We start from the raw sequence: 26,967 nt of genomic DNA on the forward strand, positions 1-26,967 counted from the left end.
TTAAGAGTGGCCACTAGGCACCTGCCAGGGCCTTCATTTATTTGAGTGAAAGGCCAAAGAGCATCCTTGTTCTCTTGAGTCTTTGTTTCCTGGGATTGTTGTTTCTACATCATGAACTGAAATTTGTGCATAGGTGACACAGCACTCTTGTTGGCACTGAATTTAAAACTATTATAAAATCTACAGAAGTTGTTAGAGTTGCCACATATCTTGTCCCTTGCAGTCCTGTTGTGAAATGTGTTTCTTCAACTTTGCTTGTTCCAAAAGTCCTGGAACTTTATTGCATCAATATGACAATAAAGAAAGAAAACCCCACATGTTTTAGTCAGATGGTTAAAAATAGGATGAAGGTTTTCTTGGTTGACAATTTGTCTTTTTGCATGTGTTGTGCAAAAAAAGAGAGATGTATATGAGTCTTTCATAAAAAATTCACTAATACAGGAAACGTGTGCATATTTTCTGCCAAAAATGTGGAAAATTGAGTATCTTAAGGCTAAATCAAAAGATTTTAATGAGATGTTTGAAGAAGGAGAGGTAAAGCAATGTGTTTCTGCTTGAGAAGTGCAACACCTTTTAGAAAAATGTTAATTAATGCAATATTGACCTGAGATGTAACACAGAGAGTAATGGGGCCACAAACTTTAAAAATGTGCTTGTTATCATGATAACCTACTTAAATCAAAAGTTATCCTTTGATTTATCTAATTCATCTATGGATGTAGCTGTCGCTACTTACACTGGAGCAAAACTATGTTGAAGACTATGTTAGTCCAGGTGCAGGCTGCTAAAATACACACTCTGGTCACAATCTGTAGCTTTGGCTTTTACATGCTGTGTGCCATGGGGAGCAGCATGGAAAGGCAGAGCCAGGGCAGGTAGGCAGAGTCACACAGTTGAGCAAGATTAAAGGAATTGGTAGGCATAGGGGCTGGGAGGTAGGGCCAGGAGATGTGATCACAAATATGACTTTGTGGGGCCTGAAAGGTAAAATCAAGGACCTTCAATGTAGAAGCAGAAAGGGATCCAATAAAGGCATCAGAGGAATAAAGTGATGTAGGCAGAATGATGGGTGAGGATTTGGATTGCAGCGTTTTCAGATGGGTGGTGAGAAGGAAGTCAATAGCTGGAAGCTCCAGAATGAGTGCCTGGCATTTGTCTCCAGAGACCTGTATAAGTAAAATACTATGCAGAGTTGTTAGGGCAGATGTTGAGGTTAAAAAAAATAAAATTTCCAGCGAGTTAGAATTCATCAGAGACTGATTGTGCAATGAAGATGGGAAGCGAATGACAATTGCCAGACTTGTACCCAGCTAAATAGAAGCCCTGGGGTGTGGGAGCTTTTAAAGATTTTTTTTCTCCTTGTATGTATACTCAGCAAGATTTCTGAGGGAGTTGCACTAATTAATTCTTGTCTCCACCCCACCCTCTGAAGTCTCCAAGCTGAGCACAGCAGCACCTATCAGAATGGGGCATATGGGACACGAGGTCCTTCCTGCCCAGGCTGGGCAGCCAGCTGTTCTGAGTTTTGAAGCAGATGTTTGAGCCTGAATCTTAGTCATGTGGTGTGATTTGTGTTAGTAGCTAACAGAGGCCAACTTATTTATTTGGGAAACTCCTGGTGAGGTAGAGACACTTACTCTAGATGGGTTCCTGTTTAGCAGCCCATAGCAATGGCATGCTGGAATAATCCTATGTAAATGTTTCTTTTCTTTATTCTTTCAAGTGCTTGCTGACCTCATTTTTACAGTATTTCACAGGGTACATCTGGTTTTGGTTGTTTTCATGACTCAGTGTTCCAGTCTGAAAATGCAGTGCTGTGATTTAAAACATCGTGTCAGAACAGTGATATATGACTGCCTATGGCCTAAATGTTGCTGTTGCTCTCAGCCCCCGATGCTGCCATGGGCTGGGTTCCTGCCATGGCGCGGGCACCAAGGACTGCACGGCAGAGCCTGGCTGAGTGCAGAGCCACTGCTTGGCTTCTCTACCCCCTCAATCCCATGGGTGCTTTGTGCTCGAACACCATCTTCCCAGTGTCAGATATTCCTACCCGACTCTAACATTTGCTTCCCACTAGAATTTCTTGAGCTGTGAGTTCTGTTTTACACATTTGCCCTGTTCCTTTGCTCTGGTCCACTCTGTGAATTTGGGTTGCTGTGTTTTATTCACTTCAAGGCAATTCATACATGTCACTGGGGAAATACTCCATTATGCAGTATGAGCTGCAGACAGAATTGTTTTCTCTGATGCTTTCTGAGATTTTGTACTTTTCTGTTGTGAGACTTTATATGCACTGCCCAGAGACCTTTTCTCAAGCAGATGTATTTTGCTGCTTATCCAGGTTGTGGCATCTGTCTTGGTGATGCTAAAAATATTCAGGTAACTCCCTTGCAGTTTTTTTGACAGAAGAGTTAATGATGTTAAGATGAATGAGAGAGTATATTTTTTTCCCCTGCATTTTTTTTCCTGTAAAAGCCCACATGTTTTGCAGATACATTCCTGTCTATCAAAGATAATACATGTCATAATCTTAGTCACAGAGAGGAGCACATTTGAATGGAAGCTGAGGAATTCTGCTTAAATGTGTCACTAAATGTTCAAACCATACTCTCATCAGTTTCAGGATGGATTGTCAATTTATGTAATGTCTTACAGGTATATTATGTTTCAACAGCATGAAAACACTTTTTAGGTTGTGTTAATTTATAGTAATTTGGTTTAAGGCGGAAACACTTACTGGAAATTTGCTTGCATTAAGTTACTACTTTAACTTAAATAACTAGAAGCTAGAGAAGGAGTGAAACTAGACTAGAATATAAAACATATTTGCTTAAGACCCATGTAATGATTAAAAGTGAGAAAATAAGGAAGCTAGCATAATGAATATTAATGCTTCACTCTGCTGTTTTACACTTTCTGTCTTCCACTGTTTTCCTTTGAGTTACTTGATAGTGCATTTTGCATCAACAAATGTATGCTTATTTTTAAGTGAAGTCTTTTGAAAAACCATAAAAATTAATGACTTGTAAGCTTTGTAGAAGATGAGATTAATGACATAATTTTAACAGGCAATGTTTGATACCCAGATTTAGTTCTTTGTAAAATTTTAGGAGGTAAAGGTTACCACTTAGATAGTATTATACTCAGGGATACACCACAAGTAAGGCCATACCTACTCACTGCTGACCAGGTTAACAGAAATATTTTGGTTTTGTGTTTTTTTTTTTAGGGAGCAGGATTCCTGCATTTTGTTAAAAAACCAAACAAACAAAACAAACAAACAAAGAAACAACAAAAAACCCTACAACCCAAACAAAACAGTATTCAATATTTAGCATTGTGGCAGAACAGAGTCACTTCTATATATCATTATTTATGAAAGCAGTCAGAGGTGTGCTCTCAGAGCTGCATGGAAAATGATGACATGGGGGAATTTGATCAAACAAAAGTATACTAACCTTTAGGTGGCCCTGGAAAGACCATCATCTTGCAAAAATATGATAAGTCTTGCCAACATTTTATGTCTTCTTTTAATTCTCTGTGTTTTTCCTCTGTAACATTTAAGGTAATGATTGACATTAATCAGCACATACCCAGAAAAAGAGACCTTTTTAACTAGAACAAAAATAGTGGGTTTTTCATGTTTTTTCTTTGTTATTTCCTACCTGGAAAACTAAATCTAGAATGATGGCTTTGATAGCAGCATTGTGAAATGCAGTATCCCAGCATTCCGGGCCAGATTGCCAGCACTCCTCAGAGCCCGTTGTCCTGTGAGTTCTAACTTCAGGGCACCTGCTTGTGAACAGGCAGTACTTTCAAGGTTTCTGGGCTAGCTATCCAGTAGTGTTTGTGAAATCTAAATTGTAACGTGCTGTTGCAGAAATTGATACTGAAGAATTCTTGAGATATGTTTTTGTGGCTTAGTAACTTTGTTATAACTAATCTCAAAGAATAACATTTTGGCATGTGGAAGGCAAAGAACCTCTGTCAAATTTTAAACAAAAAGAGGTGAACTGCCTTTCTCTTGATCAAATTCCTTAACAATAAAGCTAATGAATGCAACCAAACATTAATTTTCACAGGTTATTCCCTTACTGTACAAAAAAGTCTCTGTACTGTCAGCTTTCAGCTCACAGATTGATAGTGAGGGTGCTGGCTTTGTGTTCCTGGTGTGTCTCTGCAGGTGAAGTTGAACTGGCTGTGACTGCTGCATGCCAGCTTTTTGGGCCCGTATCCTTCTTTGCCACAACTGTTTATCAGTGGCAGAGGGTGTTAGTGGAGGATCTAGGGAGTGAGACTCCAGTGTAAGGTCAGCGGTGTTCTGGTGATGCCAAGGCCTCTGGAATGCATGAGAAAAGGCAGGACATGAGGAGACCTGGAGCTGCTTATGGTTTATCTGGGCTGGGATGATGGAGATGGAACAGTCAGGTAGTAAGAGAGTAAGAATGCTCTTCAGGGTCTTTGTAACTGGGATTAGCTCCAAATCCCACTGATGCCTTTCACTACTACTTAAGCACCACTGGAGAAATGGTTTTTTGGGTCTGAGATAAGTTCATCTGCATATCTATGGCTTCTGCTTCTGTGTTGTTCTAGATGTGCTGGGGCTGAAAAAATTCATGAATTTTGGGACTGAAGGATCAGGCAGCTCATCAGAATCTGGTGTCTGCTTTTCTTGGGTGACCTCTGGCATACGAAAGTTTTCTATTTGTTGGTGGAACCAAGCAATAATGTTCCTCTGTAGGTATTGAAGGGCTTATTTCTCCTTTATCATTTCCATTTGGAATTTTTTTAACTTGCTTGATTGGCAGAGTATTGAAATGCCAAATATTAATCCACTTTGTAAAATTATTTAAATATGAACATTTCTTTTTCTTTCCCCTCTACTGTCAATTCATCTCCACTAAATTTTTGATGAAAGGTATGTCCAGAGCTTTGTAAAATAGCACTAAATGCATTTGATTACCACTCATAAAATGATTGACTTCTTTCCTGGAAAACAGAATCTCATTTTAAACTAATTCTGGCAATAATAAATGCATATTGTTAACACCTTGTATATAATTGTCATTAATTTTTGGTTTTTTCTTCTAAACAGGATTTATCTGGGGAAGGCTACAGAGACACTATTGGTGATGAACACTTCCATCTAGAAGGTATTTAAAGAACAAAATATCTTGGTTAACATAAAGGGATATTGGAGTAAGTTAGTGAACCAATTGGTGTGAGGATGTGTGTATTGAAAGCACAGTTCTTGATCTACTGATGTGTTGGTTGTCCGAAAAAACTGTTAGGATGAAAATAAGATATTATTTCTGTATCTGCTACCACTGGTATCAAAAAAAGTCACACAGTTGTATCACAGGGACCAAGTGTTTTAATTCAAGGTCTCACAATTCTTTTCTGGGTACTTCTGTTGACATTGGTAGCAATTGTGAATGTCTTGAGCAGAGGTAGCAAATGCAGTCACTGACAATGTCAGCACTGGGCTATGTGTTTTACTTCACTCCCTTCTGCATTCCAGACTTAGAAACTCCTACATTAATTTCTAGTACAGACTAGACACTCTTACTCAACATATTTTTCTTGAATATGAATGGAATCATGATTGCCTTGGACAACTCTTTACCACCTCCTCCTCTGTGAGGTGGTTGAGATGGAATCACTGTTGTGGTGGGAATGGCCTTTGGGGACCTTGAGTAGGAATGCTGTATTCTGTGTGCCAGAGAACACATCTGAGGTATCTTGAACTTCAGTTGGGCAAGTAGGGTTTGATGAGATTAGGTTGAGGAGATTAGTTTGTTACTCATTCCTTTCAAGGAAATGAAACGTCAGAAACTGTCTAGTATAACAAGTGGTTGCATGAGATGTATTCTGTATTATATGGTATTGGAAACAATACGCCCAATTTATTTAGAGCAATGAACTGTGTCAAGGTTAACCTGGAAATTTATGCCCTTTTATAATCCAGTTATTTGTTTCTGGTACTCTGTTTAAACAGAACTTGAAAGATACTCTATGTTAATAATGTCTTCCCTTCCAATTCCTTACCCATGAAATGTGTTAATATTCCATATTTTCTGGATTCCATGTATCTGTCATCTCTGTAGTTTACAAAGAGTATTCCCTTCTATATGCTGTAACATAGGAGCTCAATTTCAACTGGTGCTTGTGGGATACTGTTAATCACAATAGCAAAATATGCTTGCCATGATGGAGATTTTTTGGGTGTTTCCACATTTAACTTCACCACAGTTTTCCTATCTACCCACAGTGCAACATAACACTAATAAAGGGTAGCTTTTTAATTTTAGAATGATAGGAGAAACTGCTTCACACAGGATATTAAATGTCAGCAAGGTGAATAATTTCATTTTCTTTGTCTCATTCTGTCTTTCCTTGCTTCTAATTATTTCTCTCGGTTATGTAGAATTGTCTTGCATAGCAAACATAATATTCAATATGTAATATTTCCAAGCTAGTCAGCAGCAGGATTGTTTTTATTAGAGTGTAAAACCTTTTAGGTTGCTGTAATTCCAGTCTTTCAGCAGTTTCATGTTATTACTTCCAATGCATCTCATTTGTTATGAAGTAGCTGAGTAGTGAAGATCAGATTTAGATACCAGCAGGTGGTCCATCCTTTGTGTGCTGTCACTGGGGAAGAGATGTTCTGTGGCATCTTTCCATCTGGGAGGAAGATGACTGTTCCCCCCCAGTGCTTAGGCAACTGTGTGTGGATTGTCAAGGCTTGATCCCCATCCCTTCTGCTCTCAGATCTCAAGGCTATGCTTGCCATCCTGGGGACAGTGTTAGTCACTTCCTATTTGAATGGAATATTGAAAATCTTGTTATTATCAGACAACACTACAAGCATTATGTTAAAGCACCCTTATTGTATGACTTCCTAGTTTCTACTGGCATTATAGTTTTAATGACTGTGCTTCGTACTGGCATAAAATTGTGATATTAGCATAAAGTGAAGCTGAAACGTGATTTGAGATCTTTGTTAGAGGACAGTTTGAATTGCGTGTGACAGAGGTACAGGATTACCACTGTCATACTTCTCCTCTGCAAAGAAATATTTCTGTGGCAAAATATAATTAATATCGTAGAATATAGAATAATCTTTCCATTTGAAAGTCTTTTCTGCCTTTATTTTGCTGCCTCGTGATCTTTATATATGTACTGGTATAATATATGTGCTGCATGATTATACATTCATGTGTCATAAAAGAGCACCAAAATTGTTGATGGCCAGTTTCAGAGAGCTGTAACCTGGAAAACAATTGGTTGGGCCAAACTCACAGAGGACATGAATGGCAAAACAAAGGCTTGAACCCAGCTCTACCAAATACCATGCATCAATGAGCTATATTCTGCCTTCATAAATACATAGTGGGGATGCAAAAAAAAAAATGGAAAAGAAACATTTTCTCAGATTTGCAGAAAAGCACAACAGGTGCCACAGTTCTGGTTTCGGGGAAAGTGACAGCCTTTGCACTCAGAAACTTTACTGGAGAATAAATCTGAGTTATTTAGAAGACTCTCACTGAAAAGACAAAGTGGCAATAAGAGAAATAATTGAATTCCTCAGTTTGTTTTACATAGCCAAGTTCATTACCTTTTTTTTCTTTCCCTCTCTTTTTTCCCCCTCTCAGCTGTCTGAGCAGTACAGATAAAAAGAACTCTCTTTGCTGGATTTAACTTCTGTGTTATGTAAAGCTTGATCAAATCCTTTCGTCTTAACAGACTTAACTGGCCAACAGCAAAAGGCTCGGGATTCTGGGATTAAGATTGTATTTGGTAAGAGGACTGGTGCATTAGTGCTTTCTTTTGAACTGTACAAAGAACAAAGTAAACATCAAAAGCATTAAGCCATGAGAGCGGATTGTTGACTCAATGTTGCTGCATGACAAGAGGTTAGAACTCAATAGCGGCAACTCTGTTTACTGAGTGCTGTGCAGAAAGAAACAGTTTGACCAGTATTGTCTTATACCCACCACCTGCCTTTGATTTTGGTGCTGGGCAAGTCACTAAATTGAAATTTTTGGATTTTCTCTTATGTGGTCAGTTAGTTCCTTAGATAAGAGACACCAATGGAATCTGGAAGCCTCAGTCGCGTATTACTCTGACTCTGTTTTCCTTCTTCCTCTTTTATTACTAACTCAACAATTGAGCATGTTGGATATAGGTTCTGTAGTGGGTTCATGTGCAGCTTTCATTCCAAGTGATTTCCCACTGCATTTCAGACTCCCACTTGCCAAACTTAGAGTACTTGGGAGATATTTTCCATTTTATATCAGCAGAGAAGTTAAAATGGCAGGCAGGTATTGAATGCAGCATCAAACAGCAAGTCACTTTTCTGTCATGAAGAACACACAGATGGCTCAGAAAAATATCTACTATTTGTGTTCAATAATGACATCCAAGTTCTCACTCTACTCTTTAAGGCACAAGTAAGCGTCTAATGAATTGTTTGAGAGTCCTGCTCTTGTTTTCCAGAACTTTTTTCCTCCTTTTGCTGGACCCTTTGGGAAATTTTCACAGCTAAATCTTGTAGACTGGGAGAATACTCTTATCTTAAACACTTCATGTCTTTCTGAAGTGAACAGGTGTTTCTCCTTCTTATCACTCAAACATTTAAAAACTTTTCAGAAAGTTTAGTTCAGAAATAAAAATGTCCTTCTGATGCAGAGTGATTGCATAAAGGGGTAATTTCCTCCTTGTCTCAATGTAAGCTCTTTTTTTGCCCAGTGGGATACAGCTGTCAGTCTACTTCTGCTGCCTTTTTGAGTTCACAGTGAAGTCTTGAGCTTCACCCTGAGCTCAGGGTGAGATATGTGACCCATCAGGAAACACCTAACCTATCATCCCAAATAGTTATGCCTTAATGTCACTTCTCATGTCACTCTTCTCCTGAAAAGTCTGACTGAAGTGTTTCTACTAATCAGAATGTTGCATCTCTGGAGATCAATCTAGTCCTGTACCTGTCAGAAGAGCTGCCTCTTACTCTGACAGCAATCTGTTCCCTGTTTCATTTGTCAGCCAAGGGTGATGTCTTGATTATTAGTCTCTCAACAAAGGACTGGAGAAGATCCAAGCCTTCCTGGTGCCTTATCTGAACATGATATCCAAAGTCCTCTTGAAAGCAGTGACAGAACTTGGCCTGAAAAAACAAACCCAGTTTTTTATGTTTCCCAAATGGGTTGTGTCCAAATCCCTAGAATTAAGATGTTCCTTGTTCTGGTACCGGAAAAGACAAATTATTCAGGTCATCTTCTTGCCCATAAATATTAGAGAACCCTCAGCAGAGTTCAAAGCACATGTTGTTGCTGAAAAAAAATCTAGCATATCTGTAAAAGAGCTACTTGTTGTACTTTTCACATATTTGCATGACATGATGGAATTTTCAAACCTGCAAATAAGGCATTCTGTATTCAGCAAGGCAGTAAAATAATTCCTTATATTCTTAGCATATCTAAATTAAATATTATTATAGTTATATTACTATATGTTTTTTTCAAGTTGTTGCTAATGTGTCCAGTCAATCCTTCATCAGGGGCTGCAGGTGAAGGGGAGAGCATGACAGGAGTATCCTTCCCCATTGCACCCCAGAGTAGGGCAGCTTTTATGTGAGATAATTGCCTTTCCCCCATCTCTCCATTCAGGAAAAATTCGGTGAAGGCTTTAGTTCCTGGAGTTGTTTCTAAAATTGGTAATTGGAAGAATATCTGTTGGGTTGCCAGCTCAGAGGAAGGATGGCAAGGTATGGTACTTGGGCCCAAATCTTTTATAAACTTGTCAGCAAAGGAAAACTTCAACAAGCATTTTAACTTGTTTTAGCTAACCTTCTATTTGCCCAGGAGACACTTTTTACCATACTTCATTCATGTTTTAGCTCTAATAAACTAATGTATTGTTCTAGGCTGAGCTATGGTTAATAAATGGCAGTTATTTCAGACTCCATGCTTCTCTCTAGTTAGTGCCTTCAGTTATGATTGTTATTTAATTTGTTTTCTGAAGCTTAAAAAATTTTTGTATATTATATACATGAAATTTCATTGTGTTTATAGAAAAGGCGTTGATTACATCTTGCACACAGGCAAATTTGCTTTATGTCAGCACCATTTTTATTACGTATCTAGTATTATTGATGCAGGTTTGGTGCTTTGCAGAAATTTAAGGTCCCTTCTCTCTCGGGTTCTTAAACCAAATCACTAACTCTATGAACAGAGTGCTAATGATTCCACCTTGAAAGTGCTCTTGTGGTTAGCCTTCTTGGATGTTATAAGGGAACTCTGCATTTTAATGACTTGTTGCTAATCCTATGCACTTACCATAGATTTGCTATGCATGAGTATATGCTATGTGATCACCTCAGACTGGTGATCACTTGCTCACTGGCTGTATTCTTTCAGGTCTCAAGAGGTTTCTGCTTTATCCTTTCCTGCTACTCCACAGGGCATGAAACAACTCTGAAAAATATCTCAAGCTACAGGGTGACCCACGGGCACCAGTCAGCAGTATCTGACAAGCAGCAAGTCCCTGCTGGAGCTGGCAGCTGATAAGCTGGTTACTGTGAACTGGAAGGAGTACCGAAGGACGTGGGGGTATGGGGAGGAAGGAGCAGTGGAGAGTGCCAAGAGAAAACTGCTTAGTTTGGCAGTTAGAATAAAAGTCACCAAAGAACATGAGACTGGTAGGATTAGCAGAAGTTTTCCTGTGGTTGTGCACAGATCCAGGAAATTATAAGAAGCAGGTAGGCTGCTTGCCATGAGTGGGAGGAAAATCTTACGGCATAACGCACTTTAAAAAAATATAAAATTGTACAAGTGTTTCTTAACATTAGCTGTTCCAGTTGAGAGGGGTTGGTATTTGGATCAGAAGCTTTTACTTCTAGAGCTGCTGTTTCAAGTGCAGCCAGGTCAGTAGTGATGAAAGACTGTTGCCATCCAACGGTTGCCCATGGCCTGTATGTAATGAGTTAGTGGTCTCCAGGTGTTTCCAAATGAACCTTTACAGTGTCTAACAGCTCCCACCCATGTTGGCAAGGGGAGCACAGAAAGGCAGTGAAAAGTGGGCTGTTAGGACACCTTGGAGGGTGAGCTTTCCTCCTCACACTGAGCTGCTGCTGTGTGGAGGGTATGTGCTCCCCTCCCTGTGTTGGGCTTGTTCCCTGCATGTAGGGTATCGCTCCCTGTGGCTGACACCCCACCAGCTCCTGCTGGTTCTGTCTAATAGGTTTTGATAAATGATGTGTTTGGTCTCTGGTTTTAGGGTGTTTTGGGTTATAACCTTCTGTCTTAGACTGGGAAGGTCATACCTGGTGTGTGTAATGGTTTCACATTGATCTCTGTGTACACCTCATTCTACAAGGCTGGGAAGTTGTTATATTGAATACAAGCAAGTTGCATGTTTGATTCAGGAACACAACAGCAAAGCTGAGAATGCAGCCTGGGGTTTTCTGTTTTTTAGAATGTGACAGAGAGAGAGATCTTCAACACAAGAAAGCCTTCCAAACTTATAAATGGTCTATATTCTTTATGGTGACTGAAGAAAGCCAAATCTTAATATTAATTTAATTGTATGTAATGTGTAAAAAATGCATCAGTTACAAACCAAGATAATGAAAAGGGAAGTGAATAAGCACCTCAAAAAAAAAAAAAAAAGAAAAGCAAATTTGATCCTTAACGTTTTAAACATGGAAAGCTTTAAAATAATTTTATGTGAATGATATTTATAATAATGTTGGTTTTCCATGCTCTTTCTGTCTACCTAAGACTGGCAACTTTTCCTTCTTCCATAGAGAGGCTAATGCTCTTTCTGAGTGGTCAATAAAAATAGAATCAATTGACAATAAGAATACTCATTTACTCTCAGAACTCTGGAGTAGTTGTGGACTGTGGGTATACCTGTTGAAAAATCCATGTTTGTGGATCTTTCAAGATGCTTCTCCTGTAGCATGTGAGAGCCAGACCATCAGGGTCAGTGTGGGAAGCAGAAAAATTAAAGGCAAAAGGACGTAGCTCAGGGAGATCTCATGAAAGACAGGAGGGCTCATTCATTTGCCTTCAACTTCCCAAAGATGAGCAAAGCATCGTGGCAGTGCACAGGCAACAGTGTTGTCACCCAACTGGTTGTTTACATTGGTGAGCAAAGCTTGTGGGAAGCAACCTTGTAGCACAGATGAGATAGTGCTGGGAAACGGGTACCAGGAATATGAGGGTCGTGGTCTGTGCATATGGTTCGTGAGGGATGGGCCTCAGTAACCTGGACTCACTGAATCAGTCTTGGACATTGGTGTTTCCCTTGGACTGTCAGTGTTGTGATTTGGAGCAGGAAGAGCTGTAGCACATACAGGCACAAGCTGTGCCATTGGCGTTGGCTGGGTAACAGTCACACTGAGCACAGAGGAAGGCAGGGCTGGGGCACAGCTCTGCTGGGCTGGATCACAGCTACCTGTGTCTGTCTGCACATCCTGCTCTCTTGCCTTGGTAGTGCTGGCTGACCTGGGAGGTGGCATCTGCCATCAGATGTGCCTTGACAAACTGATGGTCTTGGGTGTATCTGTGAGAGACAGATGATCCAGTGTGCATGGTGCAGAGATAAAGCTGCATTACTGTACATGGGCAGCAGTATAAAAATGTACTTAAACTTTGCCCAAGGACATCCACCACCAAGAACAAAGAATGAAATATGGGAACAAGTCAGGAGTTTGAAAACAATCTCTGGAAACATGATGAATACCAGTGGTTTCATTTATTCTACTTGAACAAAGGTCCTTTTCTACTTTTAATTTCCCAGCAATGATTATTACCAGTTATTTTTCTTGTAGCTTTGACCACAGTTCATAGAGGTTTTATTAAACATGTTTTTGAAAAGTGAGTCAAAATGCCATTCTTCTCTGACTCTCTTGTGACTCTCTTCTTTCTTTCTTTCTTTTTTTTTTTCTTGCAGTTTTTTATACCCATATGAAGGCTGGTGCTTATTTCCAGGGAAAGATTTTGGACCAGATAATACTCTCATGCTGGTGTTCATGGAATTATTCCAGTTTTGTGTGCTTGTAATTGAAAGAAATTTTGGTCTTTGATATTTCAAAAGACAACATATTTGTTTGAGATTCCTTGTCTTTACATGAAACACTACACTAATTTTTAGAAATCTTGAATACTGCATTTAATAGGCAATATGTCCTGCTGCAACCCCCAAACATTCCTAAAGTTCAAATTTTCTTGTGTTTAACTCAGCCATGACATGGCCAGACAACTGAGATTGAGTGCTGCCTTTTCTGGGTTTCGGTATCTTTCTGCAATAGGTTTTTGTTTAGATTCTCTGTACATGGTCCTGTTAAGGCTCTTTTCTCCTGCCCAAAGGGATTTCATATCCCAGAGTGTCTCACGAGAGGATACACATTACGACAGAATTATATCATTCTTGCATTTCTGGGACTGAATTTAGGAGCCATTGTTTTATGTAGATGGCTTGATAGAAGCCTGACCCTTGGGGCCAAAGAGTTTTAGCTGCAGCAACCTGTCCTCCTGCTGAACCTTCCAAACACTCAAGTGTGTAGAAGCAGACCTATGGAGGCAATTTCCATGACAAGAATATTGCTTTGCAAGTTGCTGTTCCAAATTCAAAGTGTGTATCAGTCAGGGTGCTTTCGTGTGTTTCAACTCCACTTCTGCTGCAGTAGCTACAGAAACCCAAAGTTTTACCTCACCAGGCAGAACAAGTGCCCTTTGTTACCTAGACAGATTACAGCTTTTTCTAAAGTCTGCTCTTCATAAAAGCCCAGCTTGAACAGTGGAAATTCTGACTTGCCTCAGATACTGAGGAGACTTTTATAGTTTCAAGTAGCTCCAGGGTTATATTTTAAAAGTTGAATTTCATCACATGTTTCAAGTTTGGTGGAAAAAAAAAAAGCATGATATTTTTAGCAGAAAAAAGTCCCCCCACACCTTTTTTCTTAACAGATGTTTCATCTCAATCACATCCAAACCTCAAAGCACAAGTAGCAGTCAACCTTATTCTCCTGTGGAGAAAGAGATAAAATGTCATTTGTTTGGAAGACAAGGCTTTTTTGGTGGTTTTTCTTTTTTTTTCTTTTTTTTTGTAACCACAACTAGTTTGTGAGTAAAAGCAAATAATAAATGCAGCACTATGGGGTTGTGGAAATGAACCTGAAGCAACATTTCTACTCTTGAAAGAGCTTGGAGTCCAGCTGCTTTTGTTAGATGGAAAGTCCCAATCTCCAGCCTAATAAAAACAACAACAAACTAAACCAGCAATCAGTTTTTTTCTTGCTTTATGAATCAGATCCAGCAATCCAGGTCCTTTCACCAATAAAATACGTCATCCAAGTGCTCAACTTTGTACCAAAAAGGATTTAAAACTGTAAAGGTAACAGAAAGAGAGGAAGGGAATATTAGTTGTAAAACAAACTATCCAGAAGTAAAAAGCTGCTACACAAGGAATTTTCACAGGGCTCTGGAGGAGTGGAGAGTGTTGCTGTGCCTTGCAGCTGGGGCTGCACACAGGGCTCAGTGCTGGCAGGGGCATTGCTGAGGGGAGCCAAGGCAGTCCTGGACTTTGTGAAAAAGGCGTATTTAGGAGCGAATTACAGTCCAGCCTAAGGATTTGGAGGCATAAAGCTGAAGTGTGGTGCTGCAGACCCTGGTTTTGTTGTTTTAAGAAGCCTTTACAGAAAGTGGAGCCAGCCAGGTGGGGAAAGATATTCTTAGCAAAGCAGGGTTCAGGTGAACCTGCTCACTGTGCTGCTGCAGAACCCTCTGGGAGCTGCACAGAGCACCCAGCTGTCCTGTCCTGTGTGCCTGTGCCCTGCAGGAGTGGCTGTCCAGGACCCACTAGCACGTAGTGATTGCTGCCCAGATTTCAAGATGCTACATTTGAAGGCAAATTCACAGTGACAGTGTCTAGGAGAATATTATAGGATCTTCCACCAAAGGAGTAGCTCAAAGTGGAAAGCTGAATCTTGAGTTGCAAAACATATGGGCTCTCTAGAGCAACAGGAAGGTCTGGCTTGTCCTGTAAGCATGCTCCAGACCATCTCCTCTTCTGCACATCAAGCACTTTGCAGCACAGGGGGCTTCCATCTCTGGTTTAGGTCTTCAGGCTGTAGTATACTTAATGATAACAGTGACCAGATACCTGCCTTTCCTCTGTGGGAATAATTTCTTTTGATGAGATCCTGTGTGCTCTCTAGACTTTGTGTGGTTGGGTCAAGCTTTGATGAATTTTATTTCTCTGCATATTTTGCAGTATGTTGAGTATCACCTCATACCATTCCTTACCCATGTATAAATGTGAAAAGGGAAAGAGATGTATGCTTGTATGTGCACTTGTATATGCTGTTGATATTATGCACAATAATGCTTTTCAGTTGTGTTGTCTCCTTCCCCACCTCTCAAAGTAATATGGAGTTCTGAGTATGGGAACACTGAACCTACTTCTGAATATTAACTATGAAAGAGCTGTCAGTCGTGCAACTGATTCATCACAGCCAAAATAGTGTTACAGTACAGGTTGATGACATTGCTCTCCATAAAAGGTTAGCGTTGTGAGGGTCAGAGTGACATTCTTCCCCATGGGAAGCAATTCCAATGAAATGAGTGTTAGAGTTCAGATACCTTTAGAGGCCCCATTATCATAGCAGAGGTGGTAGAAACATGATTTTCCCACTGAACATCTAAGTTAGATGGGAGTGAGTTGATATCAAAGCCTACAGTATTAATAACATTACCTACTCAGCCCTCATTTGAATAAAGGGTTATGTAGTGGCTGGATTTCTTTCTTCTTTTTCTTCCCTTGTGAATCTCACGGGGAAAAAAGAAACCCAAAGAGACAAAGGAAATTCAAGATAGAATATCTTATGTGAACATGCATATCTGCAACTTACACTGAGAAGGAATTTTCAAAAAGCAAAATTATTACCAGCTACTAACAAAAATCAGTGAATGACCATCTTCAGAGAAGTCTTTATTCTTTTGCTTTAAGTCAGTCACAAGTGATCAGTTGATATCCCCATCTGTCACTGTTCAGCAACAGAATTCGGTGCTTCACAGGCCCCCTCAGAGCTCCAGGGACATATAATATTGTTAGAAAGTGGTAAGTGGTCCATATGACAGTGACAATTTTCACTTAAGAAGTACTTACTCATGTTAAATGTTACAGATACAGCAGATTGCATTCTGTTCATGTAGCTTTTGATATGTCTACTGATCAAACACAAATCCTACTGCTACAGGTATCATCCTGAACTATTCCGACCAAAGCTTAGGGAGATTCTTTCCCATTGTCATGTTCTCCCTGCTCCTTGTTTTTTGTTTTGTATTTTTTGTTTTGTTGTGTTTTGTTGGTTTTTTTTTTTAAGTTAGGGGAGGGGAGTGAGAAATTATATTCTTTGATCTCCAATGAGGAAGGAAAAACAAAAGACTGTTCTGTTCGGGCTTTTGGCTAACACAACAAACAGTGTTTAAAATTTAACTTTGCTTAATTAATTAGTAATTCTGTTTCATGCTGTCTGATCTTCATCCAAAAGGTATTTTGAAGCTTGAGAACTGAACATCAAAGTGTATTGGGTGAAGATGGTCAAGTAAGGCATTTAATCTGGCAGTTTCTGTTGATGAAATACAGCCAGTTGGGGAACTAATTGGAAAAGGGAATCATAATCTGGCAAAATTCAGCAAACTCCCTCCCTTTAGCAACTCACTTCAGAAAGAGTGTGAGAAATCTAGCTTTAGTGTATAAGCATGTATGAGTTACACCCTAGTTAGCAGAGAGAGACCATATTGTCCTTTGTATCTGCATCTTGAGTGCAAAAAGGTTTTTTTCTAAGAAATAATAATACAATCCACCCCACCCTCCCCTCCTGCCTGACATAATGGCCAAAAAAAAGGGCAAGGCAGACCTGTGATTCTGTATCAGGGCTTGAAAATGGTTCTACTTAAAAATGTCAAATAATTGGGGTTGGCAAAAGGAATTGAACCTTTAAGAGAGGTGGTGTTGCACAGACCTGTGAGTTTGACTAAATTTATAATATTCAGATGTTTTCTGAATATTCAAGTGAATTTCAGTTTAGCCACTCCTCAGTGTCCTAGTGGTGTCTTATCATATAGAATTATTATTCGATGCCTGAGTGATTAAGTATGTTTTGGTTGTCTATTTTTGTTGTTTTGTGTTTTGTTTTTTGCAAGCTGTCACAAGGTCTGAGTCACTGCCCTTCAGCTCTACCTTCCCCTGGTCAGGTTCTGGCAGTAAGTCTTGTGACAATCTTGGGTTTTTTTCACCCTATGGTGTGCAATTGAACCTTTATTTGTGTTGTAACCTTCAGCAGGAAACCTCAAAATAGAAGAAAATGACTTCTCTCCATATTTTCAGGTTGAAATACCCATCCCAGACCGGTACAAGGCACTACTAGCACAGCTCCTGCTAAATTGGTTTTGGCTTGTCCCACTGGACTTAGAACAGATAATTAATTTCCCTACAATAAGTTTCAGAGATCTTTGTTGTTTTGAAGGGTGTGTCTAATTCATCAGCTTCAGCTTTTAGACAGGGAAAGTTGAATACATGCTTTTGGCACTGACCCAGCACAAGCCTGTTTTCCTACACACTTGCTCTGGTGCCTGTGGAACAGGAATGTTACTCTCTTCCTGGTGCCATTCTTCTTATGTTCATTTGCCACTGGAGAAGAGGACCTTTCCTCAAGCAAAGTTATCTCCATCAGGGATGCATTTCAATTAACTCAGTGGATTAAAACAAAATGTGAACTTAACGGGGGTGATATTTCTTAATCCATGGCCTCCAGGATAACTTAAAAGTGAAATCTGAATGTGAATGTAATTAATTAAAGGACTTCCCCTCAATTTAGACTTTCAAATGTGGCTGTTACTGCTCTGGATATTGTGCAGTCAGTGAGGAATGTCAGTTATGTTTGTCAAACCTGATTTGCAGTGAAAAAAATGTTGACAAAACCAGACAGTTTAGACATCAGAGACTTCTGGAAAAAAACAATGAAATTAATTCTCTTTTTATCCCTTTAGTTGTCATAGTCTTTAAATTCTGCTGCATCTGTTAGATCTGTAAATGGAAGGGAAACCCCTAACCTACTGATGTCAGTAGGAATTTTACTGCTGAGCTCAGTTGGGTCAGCTCTTTCCTCAATTCCATGAGTCAAATATTGCTACTGAAGTTCAATTTGAGCTGTTATGGAAGTGTTATACCTTCATCTCCATGTCTTGATACATCATTTTTAAATTTGCCTTTCATCCTTCTCCCCCACAAGTCTCAGGTTCAAGGTTTGTTTTTTTCTCTATGTACAGATAATTCTGTTCCTGTGTTTCTGGTAGTAGTTTTAAACAATTGCTGTGGAATCCAGTCTGTCCAACATGAGAGGAAGGCTAATAATATTTCACTTCAAAGGTTTGGTTTCATGTATGCCAGATGCTGACTTTCATAGATGTCATTTTTGTCACCTCTCTGATTTTACCTTGCCATTAGGATAGGGTTAAGACATCACTGCTAATGTCCAGTCATGATTTATCATTGTGGAGTTGCATAGGTTCTCCCACAGTTCTGCTTTTTGAATTAAGGCAATGTAATAATCACATACCTTTTGGAATGGTTGTCATCACAAAGAGGCTCTGAAGTAGTTTGTCTTTAGCCTGAGTTCTCCTAACTGCTGTGCAAATTTGGGGTTGGCAGCCATGACTTAGACCTGAACATCCATCAGATTTGCATCCTTCTTTGATTCTGGCCACAGGATCCTGTTAACGCTAAGTACAGTTGAAAAACAGAGTGAAACTGTCCTTACTCTGAGAAGGAAGATCACTTGATAAAGAGCATGGTGCTTTGCTGGAATGAGCCTTTGAGAAATGTGGAATGACAAACCACCTGGGTGAGAGTGAAAGTTTAAACATTCACTTTTCCACCTGAGTGCAGCTCTATTTTGGTGCTTTCATTTATTTCTCCGTTATTCTCAGATGCAGGATGGAGGCGAGAGAAGAATGGTTTGACTGCCTGAAACTTACTATTCTATGCTCATTCAATACACACAGCACAGCAGTTTACCTTATTTCTGGCATATTTTGGTGATTCCTAAGGAGCATTTTGAATTATTACCCCTTTCCCTTAGGAATGAAAAAAAAAACTGAAAAAAAAAGAAAAAAGATCTAATTCTTCTGGCATGAGTCTTACTATCTTTAAGCTAGTGTTCATTCTCTCCCTCTCTTCCTCCCCCACTTCAATTAGGAACAATTGCATGGTAGTAATTAACAATCATAGAGAGAAACATCTGCTAGTACACTTAAGCCAGTCAGTTTGTTTTCATGAAAGAATGGTATTTCACAATTTTTCCAACTTAATATTTTTCCTTTATTGTCCTTCCAATTTCAAATATTGTCCAGACGCATTTTTATAGTGTCTTAAGGTTATAGAAGTGAATACAAGACCATTAATAATGAACAAGGAAAAAACATAATAAAGAAAACATATGCAGTATTTCAATTCATGAAACATTCTTTTAGGGAACATTGTTTTTGAGAGCATATGGTTATTCCCATGAGAAGCAATATATATACTTCTTTTCCCCTCCAGTTGTGGATTCCCACAACAAGGGTATTTGTCTATGTAGCACGTTTTCTGTGTCAGAACTTGTTATCTGAGCAGGGAGGTAAGTAAAGAATTTTTGCACAGATGATATACTGTACATGGACCTATTTCTGATGGCCTAGACTTTGGAAACACAAGTCTATTAATTCTCCACACTCCTTTGAGATAGCTATCTTGTCTGGCCCAGTTTAATATCATTGGCAGAGCTGAAAGGAAGCTCACATTGTGAATATATCTGAACTTTGGCATGCAGCTCACTGGTGGATCTCTGTTTACAGGCTGCCAGTTTTAACTGCCCCAAGCAGACATTCTCATTTTATTTATAAGTGGGTTCAGCATGTGTTTGTATCCTTCATGAAATTGAGCACATGTCAATAGTCAAAACTAAGTATAGAAGCAAGATACCAAAGACTTATCTTTCCCTTCTCAGACAAAACAGTATGTATTTTTAAATGTGCATTGGGTTTGGATAAGGCACACGAGGATATATGAACAGACACATTTTTTGATCACTGGTAAATACGATTTTAATATCCCATATTCCCTTTTAAAGTTTCCTCATTTAGATCTTATTTTTCTTTGCTGAATGAAACTTGACATCAGGATGAGATCACCAGATCTCCCCATTTCATTTGAGCTCCAAAATGAGTAACTGATTTCAAAGGATAATTCCCTGGAGCAGCAAGGCCAGTGAGTTCTTCAGATCAAAGGTCAACGAAGCTCAAAGAGGATAATTTCTGGCATACAGTATTTAAACTCTCTCAAGGAGTGTACTGCAAGATGTATCCCCTCCTTCCCCAATAGCTGAACCCTTGTTTTTTTAAAAAGACTAATTTGTCAGTGCACATTTTTTCCTCTAGTACATAAATTATACATGAAAGCAAAAGCTTCCTATCTGAATACACAAATTGTACATCCAGACAGGTTATTAAACGTGCCAGTGGAAGGGCTGTTCCTGAAACCAGAAAGTAACTCTGTGCTGTTCCTCTCTGAAGCACCCAGTGGACTGTGGAACTCTCGTGCCCTTTGGATATGCCAGTGGCTTTCATCACAGTGCAAGAGTGTAGTGGTGAAAAGGAGGGAATGCCCTGTAAGATACTTTGTTTTGACAGAATAACCCAACAGAGGGCATTGGGGCAGGAAACAGTCACCTTGTGCGGGATCTGCTCCTCAGTGCTCTCAGCCTAATGTTGTTTGCTATGCCATTGTCATTTTGGTTGCTCTGCCTAAACAGATAAAAGACCACTGTAGAAGTCTTTTGGCAATTACATACCTTTAAACATTTAGAAGAATGTGTGACAATAGCGGTAGATTTTTTTTCCAATTGGCTGTCCACTGTCACAACAAAGATAGGGGCCATACGTGCTCAGCTTTTGTTTATTCCACATTCTCTAGAGCAAGATTGTGAGGGATTGCAAAAGCCTCTCTTACAAATGTTCCTGTCAGCTTATAACTGGGCATAGAAAGGACCAATGACAGGGATAAATGAACCTCGGGTAGCTATGAAGAACCACTGTCAGTGTGATAGTCCTTGTTACAAAGGCCCATGTTATCTTTTAATTTCTTGTTGAATTTAGAAGGAAACAAGGAAGCTGGACTAAGGTAGACAAACAAATGTTGGCTTTTGTTTTATGGAGGTCTTTTTGTGGCCTTAGCTTTGAACTTCCAGGAGTGTTGAGTTGTATTTATGGACAAAGTGAGTATAAAGCAAATGGTGCTTGTTCAGATACATTTTAAAGTTATGTATTGTAAGTAATATATGTTTTAATATGTGCCTTAACTATGATAAACACTGTACAAAAACCTCCTAAGAAACAGTCCCTGCTTGTCCAATAATAGCAAGTTAAAAGGATCAGGGAAGAAACTGCTGCGAAGCCAGCTTTGTCTTCCTTTGTCTGACCTTCCTACTTAGCTTATGGTTGGTGTAGGGAATCCTAACATGACTTGAGTGAAAATCAAAGGGTATCAGCATGTCAGTTTGTGTATATAATAAATACTGTGTCTGCTTGCATTTGTACAATGCAAATTACATGTGTGTGTTGGTGAGCTGGTGTTAGCATAACATCAAAACTGCAAATAAGTTTAGAAGTTGGGAAATTCCAAAGGTTACAATTTCTACCTCATTCCCCCTTTCTGTACTGCACACCCATCATTGTATATCACAGTTTTGAAAACAAACAAACAAATGTAATACAATAATGTTAAATTTAAACAAAGAAATGAAACTAGACAATGTGATATGTATTGCAGTGTGGCAATGTGACTGTTGTGGCAGAAATCTTGGCTTCTGGAAGTTCTGAGTATAAAGATAGGATAATAGAAAGATATTGTTTTGGTTTTTGAGGGGGTAGAGGTGTTGTTTGTATGTTTTGAAGCTGATCTATTTTAAACATGAAAGAAAGTCTTGGGGAATGGCTAAGAGAGTATCTTAATTTCTAGCGTGTTAGTGACTTGCTTTCCTGGAAGAGTGCTTGGGAGGCAGCTTAGCAGTGTGGAACACCAGCAGAGCCACAGAGTAAACACAGCATGAAATGGATCACCCTGAACTGGAGGGGTTCATGTTTCCCTTTTTGTAAGGAATCTGAATTGACTGAACTGGCACTTAAGTGAGATCCTACTTACAAAGGCATCCTGAAGAAACAGTTCCTACATAGCTGCAGTGCAAGAGAAAAAAATGTTGACATTAGGACCCATGTTCTCACATTATCCGCTGTTTTAGGGGGAGTAGGCAGGATTGTTGCTGTATATAATGGAGTATGGGCATAACATTGTTGTCAGAGGTATATGAATGTGTGAAAAACCATATCTAAAAAGCTTGAGAGGAGGGTTAAAAAAATCTGTGTATATTTTCATAACACTAATGAATATAGAATTGGTTTTCTTCAGATATAGGGTTTCCTCATGTGCAAGGCTGTGTGCCTGTGCAGGAGCCAAAGGCACAGCTATTAAGCTCCTAGGCATTTGTCTTACAATCCACATGAGAAGCATATATCTTTCTGTTATACATCTGAGATATGTTATGATATGTTGTGATAGATGTTAATATTGATGCTCTTTATGGCTACTATTGATTTATGCAAGTGCATGATGTTTTAACTTGAAACTTGGGTGAAATATGCTTTTTCATACATACTTGAAAAAATGCAGCTTACCCTTTTTGTCAGGTAGTGCTACCTTCTTGGAAGGTAGTAAGGTTAGTGTGTATTTGAAGAGGCAAATTGGGACAGAATGAGGACTTTATTTGAGCTTCATTGCTTCATTCACTGCTGGTGAATGTGATGTGATTTTGCAATATGTCACTAACTTTCAATATTTTGCAAATTATTCAACTTATTTGTGGTAACAGTTCTGCTGGTTTATATTCTCATAATATTGTGTTTGAACTTCCTGTGACTCTAGTGATGTTTGTAAGAGAGGCTGTGTACCAAAAGCTGTTGTTAGATTGTCTGCTGAAATTATCCCAGATGTGTAGTGAACACAAAAGCAAATCAAGTATAATGATCCTCTCATACAAGTTTGCTGAAATCAATTTCACCCTAAATATAAAGACAGATTTGCAAATATAAGACTGCTTTGACATTTCCTTATAAGCGTTTTTCTCAAATATGCTTTTCACAGTGGCTTTGCCTCCAGAGAAGACAGATGGAGTTTGCAGTGGAGATGAAAAGAAAGCAGAAAAAGAAAGTGACACACGCACAAGTTCCAAGAAGCAACTGAAATTTGAAGTAAGTCCTCTGTATTTTAAAGTTTCACTGTACTGACATAATTATGGTAGAAAAATAACCTGTGGACCAAATAGTGTCATCTGATGCATGTTTGTTGCTCCCAAGGATTGTGATGGGTACAGGAGGCAGCACAATTGGCACAATTCAGTGTCTTACTATTGGTACTTCTTAGGAGATGATTAGTGACTTTTATTTCCAGCTATTGATAGAATCAAATGATGATTGTTCCTCTGTAGGATGCAAAATGAATAGTAAGAAGAGGTTTTTGGTTTCACCTTTTATCTGTTATGCCAGCTACCATGTTATCAAATCTTAAGATTGACCTTCATGGACTACTGCACTTGGTTAAATCTGCCTGGTGTAAAAGATGCTTGTGAAAGCTTCCGTAATGATCGGTCTTCTGTGCCCAAAAGTCTCCAAAGTGAAGAGACTCTGACATGCTGCACAGGAAATTCATCTGATCACATGGCAAGAGGAATAGAAGGGCAATGAGTTCAATGGTCTGTTTCTTTGTAGACTTGCAAACATCATACAACTGCCAGGCATTGTGTGTAGTTGCTGGATTTTGTTTATACAGGGAATGATTTAATAAATATGAGTATTAAAATGTGCTGTCATCCAGCTGGTGGGTTGTCTGTCTTGGTGAGGAGGGAGATATTCTAGTACTGGCAAGAAACAGCATGAATTTTCATCTCTGAACTGTACCAGACATGGCAAACTTCTGCCTTTCAGTGCTGTCAGCCTGTCACAGTAATGAGCTTTGCGTTTCCTCAATTGCTGTTTAAAAGACCATGCAGCCACCTTGCAGCATGGCTCGAGTGTTCATTGCCTTCTCTAGAGCAGACTGAGTAGTCTGGTACAATTCCTTTTTTACTCTTTTATGTCTGATTAAGAGAAGGTAGGTTTCCCATGGGCAGTCCAGGTATTGCTAGGTGCTTGTGTGCCTTCTGGGAAGAGATGATTTTCCTGCCTTTTTTTTTTTTTTTTTTTTTTTTTTTGCACAGTGCTAACTCTTTTTCTAGGCACATTTTATATTCTACCTTGAGTAGCAGACATTTGCAGACCGAGAAGGCATGATAAATTGCAATTAACAGTGCCTCGATATTTGAATGCTGGAGGACACCTGTCAACATGGTTGGTGCCAGAGTAGCTGCAACTCCGCTGTGCCGGCAAAGTCTGCGTTTGTTCCCAAGTAGTTCTTGGCATGCCATAAAGGTTAGCACTTGGTACTCGGCACCGTGACTAATGCAGGGAAGGTTTCCATGGCTCTTAACTAAGCAGAGCACATCCTCACATCAAGATGTTATGTTAGGCAATGTGGGTCAGGGAAGTATTAATATGTGGCAAGAAACCAAGTATTGGTATTTTTTCTCTTGTTCTACAAATGAAAGTTTTCCAGCTATGTAAGCTAGGAGCTAAGAGATTGGTAAATGTTTCAAAGGTATAAAAGAATCAGAAATGCAAGTGTTGTGACAAGAGGTCTAAATCTGAGGTGGATGCGATTTGGCTTCTAAAGGGGCCGGTAATGTTTATGTAACACGAAACTGTGTTTCCACAGTGGAGTGTGGGGCATTTGGCAGCTCTTCGCTGGGCTTGTTACAACCGAGAGAAGACTGCCTTTGAACTCGGCAGGGGACAGGGGTACCGTAACTGCTGTAGGGAATTGGTTTCATGTCAGATCAACCAGGTATTTTGAGATCTATCATGCAGAAGTTATTTGGAGCTGTTTATTTCACTTGCATACAGTGACTTTCATTTAATTGCACTGTAACTACTCTGTTTTCCCTTTTTGTGGCTCTGGATAATTCTGATTGCACAGGCCTTGAGAGACAGCAAACAATTTGCACCCAGGTGACTGGAGTCAAAGTGCATCCTTTGTTCTTGACTGAAGTCTTGGTTTTGGTTTGCAGATTTTTTTTCCTCTTTAACAAATTGATTCTTTCAGGCTTTCCACAGATCACACTCTGACTAACAGAAGCACAGTTAAAATACAGAGCAGGCACTACTCCCAGGTCATTCTTAACTTGCCAGTTCACGGGCAGGCTCCATTTCAGGAGCTTCAGTGGCATGATGCTGTACTGCACTAACTCTGACAATCTTTGCTTATCAAATATCTGTGTCAAGGACTGGTCTCACTGGTGGAGATTTGTGTCCATGCTGTATTAATCCCTGCTCCTGGCCCTGTAGTGTGTTGTCTTTCTGAGTTAAACAGTTTTCCTTCTCACTTTTTAGTGGGAAATCTTACTGTATTTCAAGAGCTTCAGGGAGTAGTTTTCTTGTACCTTTTTCTGTTTTCTACAATGTCGTAGAAAGCATGTTGTGAATTCTCTGAAGTGTAGCCCAGAGAGTTAGGATTGTTATGTGATTGTGATGAGACCTCTTCCTTGTGGTGAACCAGAGGCCTTTCTGGGATATATCCTGAAAGCTTTCTCCCTCGAGGGAGGGAGAAAGGAAGAAAGCAAGCAGCCTCCTTCTATGGAGAGTGTCCTCTGCAAACAGGCCTTTTGCTTTAGGTAATCAGCTGCTCTTTGCATGTTTCTTAGGAATTGCAATGTGATGTGTCTGTAGAGGAAGATAACAGGCAAGAATGGACCTTCACACTGTATGACTTTGATAACAACGGAAGAGTCACACGTGAGGTAAGCAAAGTACAGCTGCCCCTTTATGTGCAGCGTTTGCTAATAAAAGAAGTGTTTTATAACAGGAACACTCTTTCTTCTATGAAACAGAGGTGTCCTGCCAACTTAAACAGCAGTTTCCATGGACCCTTCCCTCCTAGAAACAATCCCACCAGCAGTTTACTGTTTTCAGATGTACTGTACCATTTTTTAAGCTGGTTGTTGTTTAATACCTGAGATTAGCCTTTAAGAAATAGCGCTGGCATTTGAGGAGGAAAAATATCTGAAACAACTGAACAGCTAAACACACTGTCAAAATAAACCCTTGCAAATGTATATTGTTCTTGCTTCTCTCCTGCTTCTCCAAGTTAAGCTAACCAAATAGCAGAGTTGCTTGCTGACATTCTTTCCAATAGTACTAACTATACTGCTCTATTGTTTTCATGAATATTGGGCTGATCTCTGCCTTCTCCCTCCAAGTATAAATAACACTGATGACGTTTGTTGGAGACCATAGTAAATGGCTGTCAAAGCATACCTGACTTTTTATTATCAGGATGTCTCCAAGTCACATTTCCTGTGCAAGTGAGAAGCCACATAAGAGGATTAGGCCACAGTCCTTTTTGGAACTATTTCTACCCAAATTGAATAATATTTCATCTAAAAGAATGTCTTTTACTTGAAATTTACTGCCATGTGCTGTCACTGAATTTTTCTGAGGTGTGTTTACTAGCTCCCATGCTTTTAGATAATAAACTGGAAATCAAAGGGTTTTTCTCTCTTAGCTCATATGCTGGTGGCTGTAACAATTGCTAAAAACTGATTGAAAGGAGTAGTGAAAGCACTGAAAGTCTGGTGGCCTTAGAAATCAACTGAGGACAGAATTCTTTCCTGTAAGACTGAAGCAAATATCTTTTGACATTTATGAACAAATTGTCAAATGTGGTGGTTGTTCAGGGGTTTTAACATGTGTTCAAACATCATTACTAGGCTACTTTTAT

The 26,967-nt window shown here is 39.4% G+C and overlaps 1 protein-coding gene across 2 annotated transcripts in view; it reads left to right on the forward strand.

The window, feature by feature from the left end:
* Positions 1–26,967, forward strand: part of NKD1 (NKD inhibitor of WNT signaling pathway 1) — a 111,462-nt gene that overhangs the window by 64,874 nt on the left and 19,621 nt on the right. The window contains exons 4-6 of one of the 2 annotated variants that reach the window (XM_071567411.1): positions 5,096–5,153; positions 23,242–23,348; positions 25,892–25,987. In XM_071567411.1, the coding sequence (XP_071423512.1) occupies positions 5,096–5,153; positions 23,242–23,348; positions 25,892–25,987 (261 nt within the window). The remainder of the gene's footprint in view (positions 1–5,095; positions 5,154–23,241; positions 23,349–25,891; positions 25,988–26,967) is intronic. The other variant, XM_071567412.1, reaches the window with a different exon arrangement.

This window comes from Pithys albifrons, chromosome 12 (assembly GCF_047495875.1).
Source record: "Pithys albifrons albifrons isolate INPA30051 chromosome 12, PitAlb_v1, whole genome shotgun sequence".
Classification (NCBI taxonomy): domain Eukaryota; kingdom Metazoa; phylum Chordata; class Aves; order Passeriformes; family Thamnophilidae; genus Pithys; species Pithys albifrons.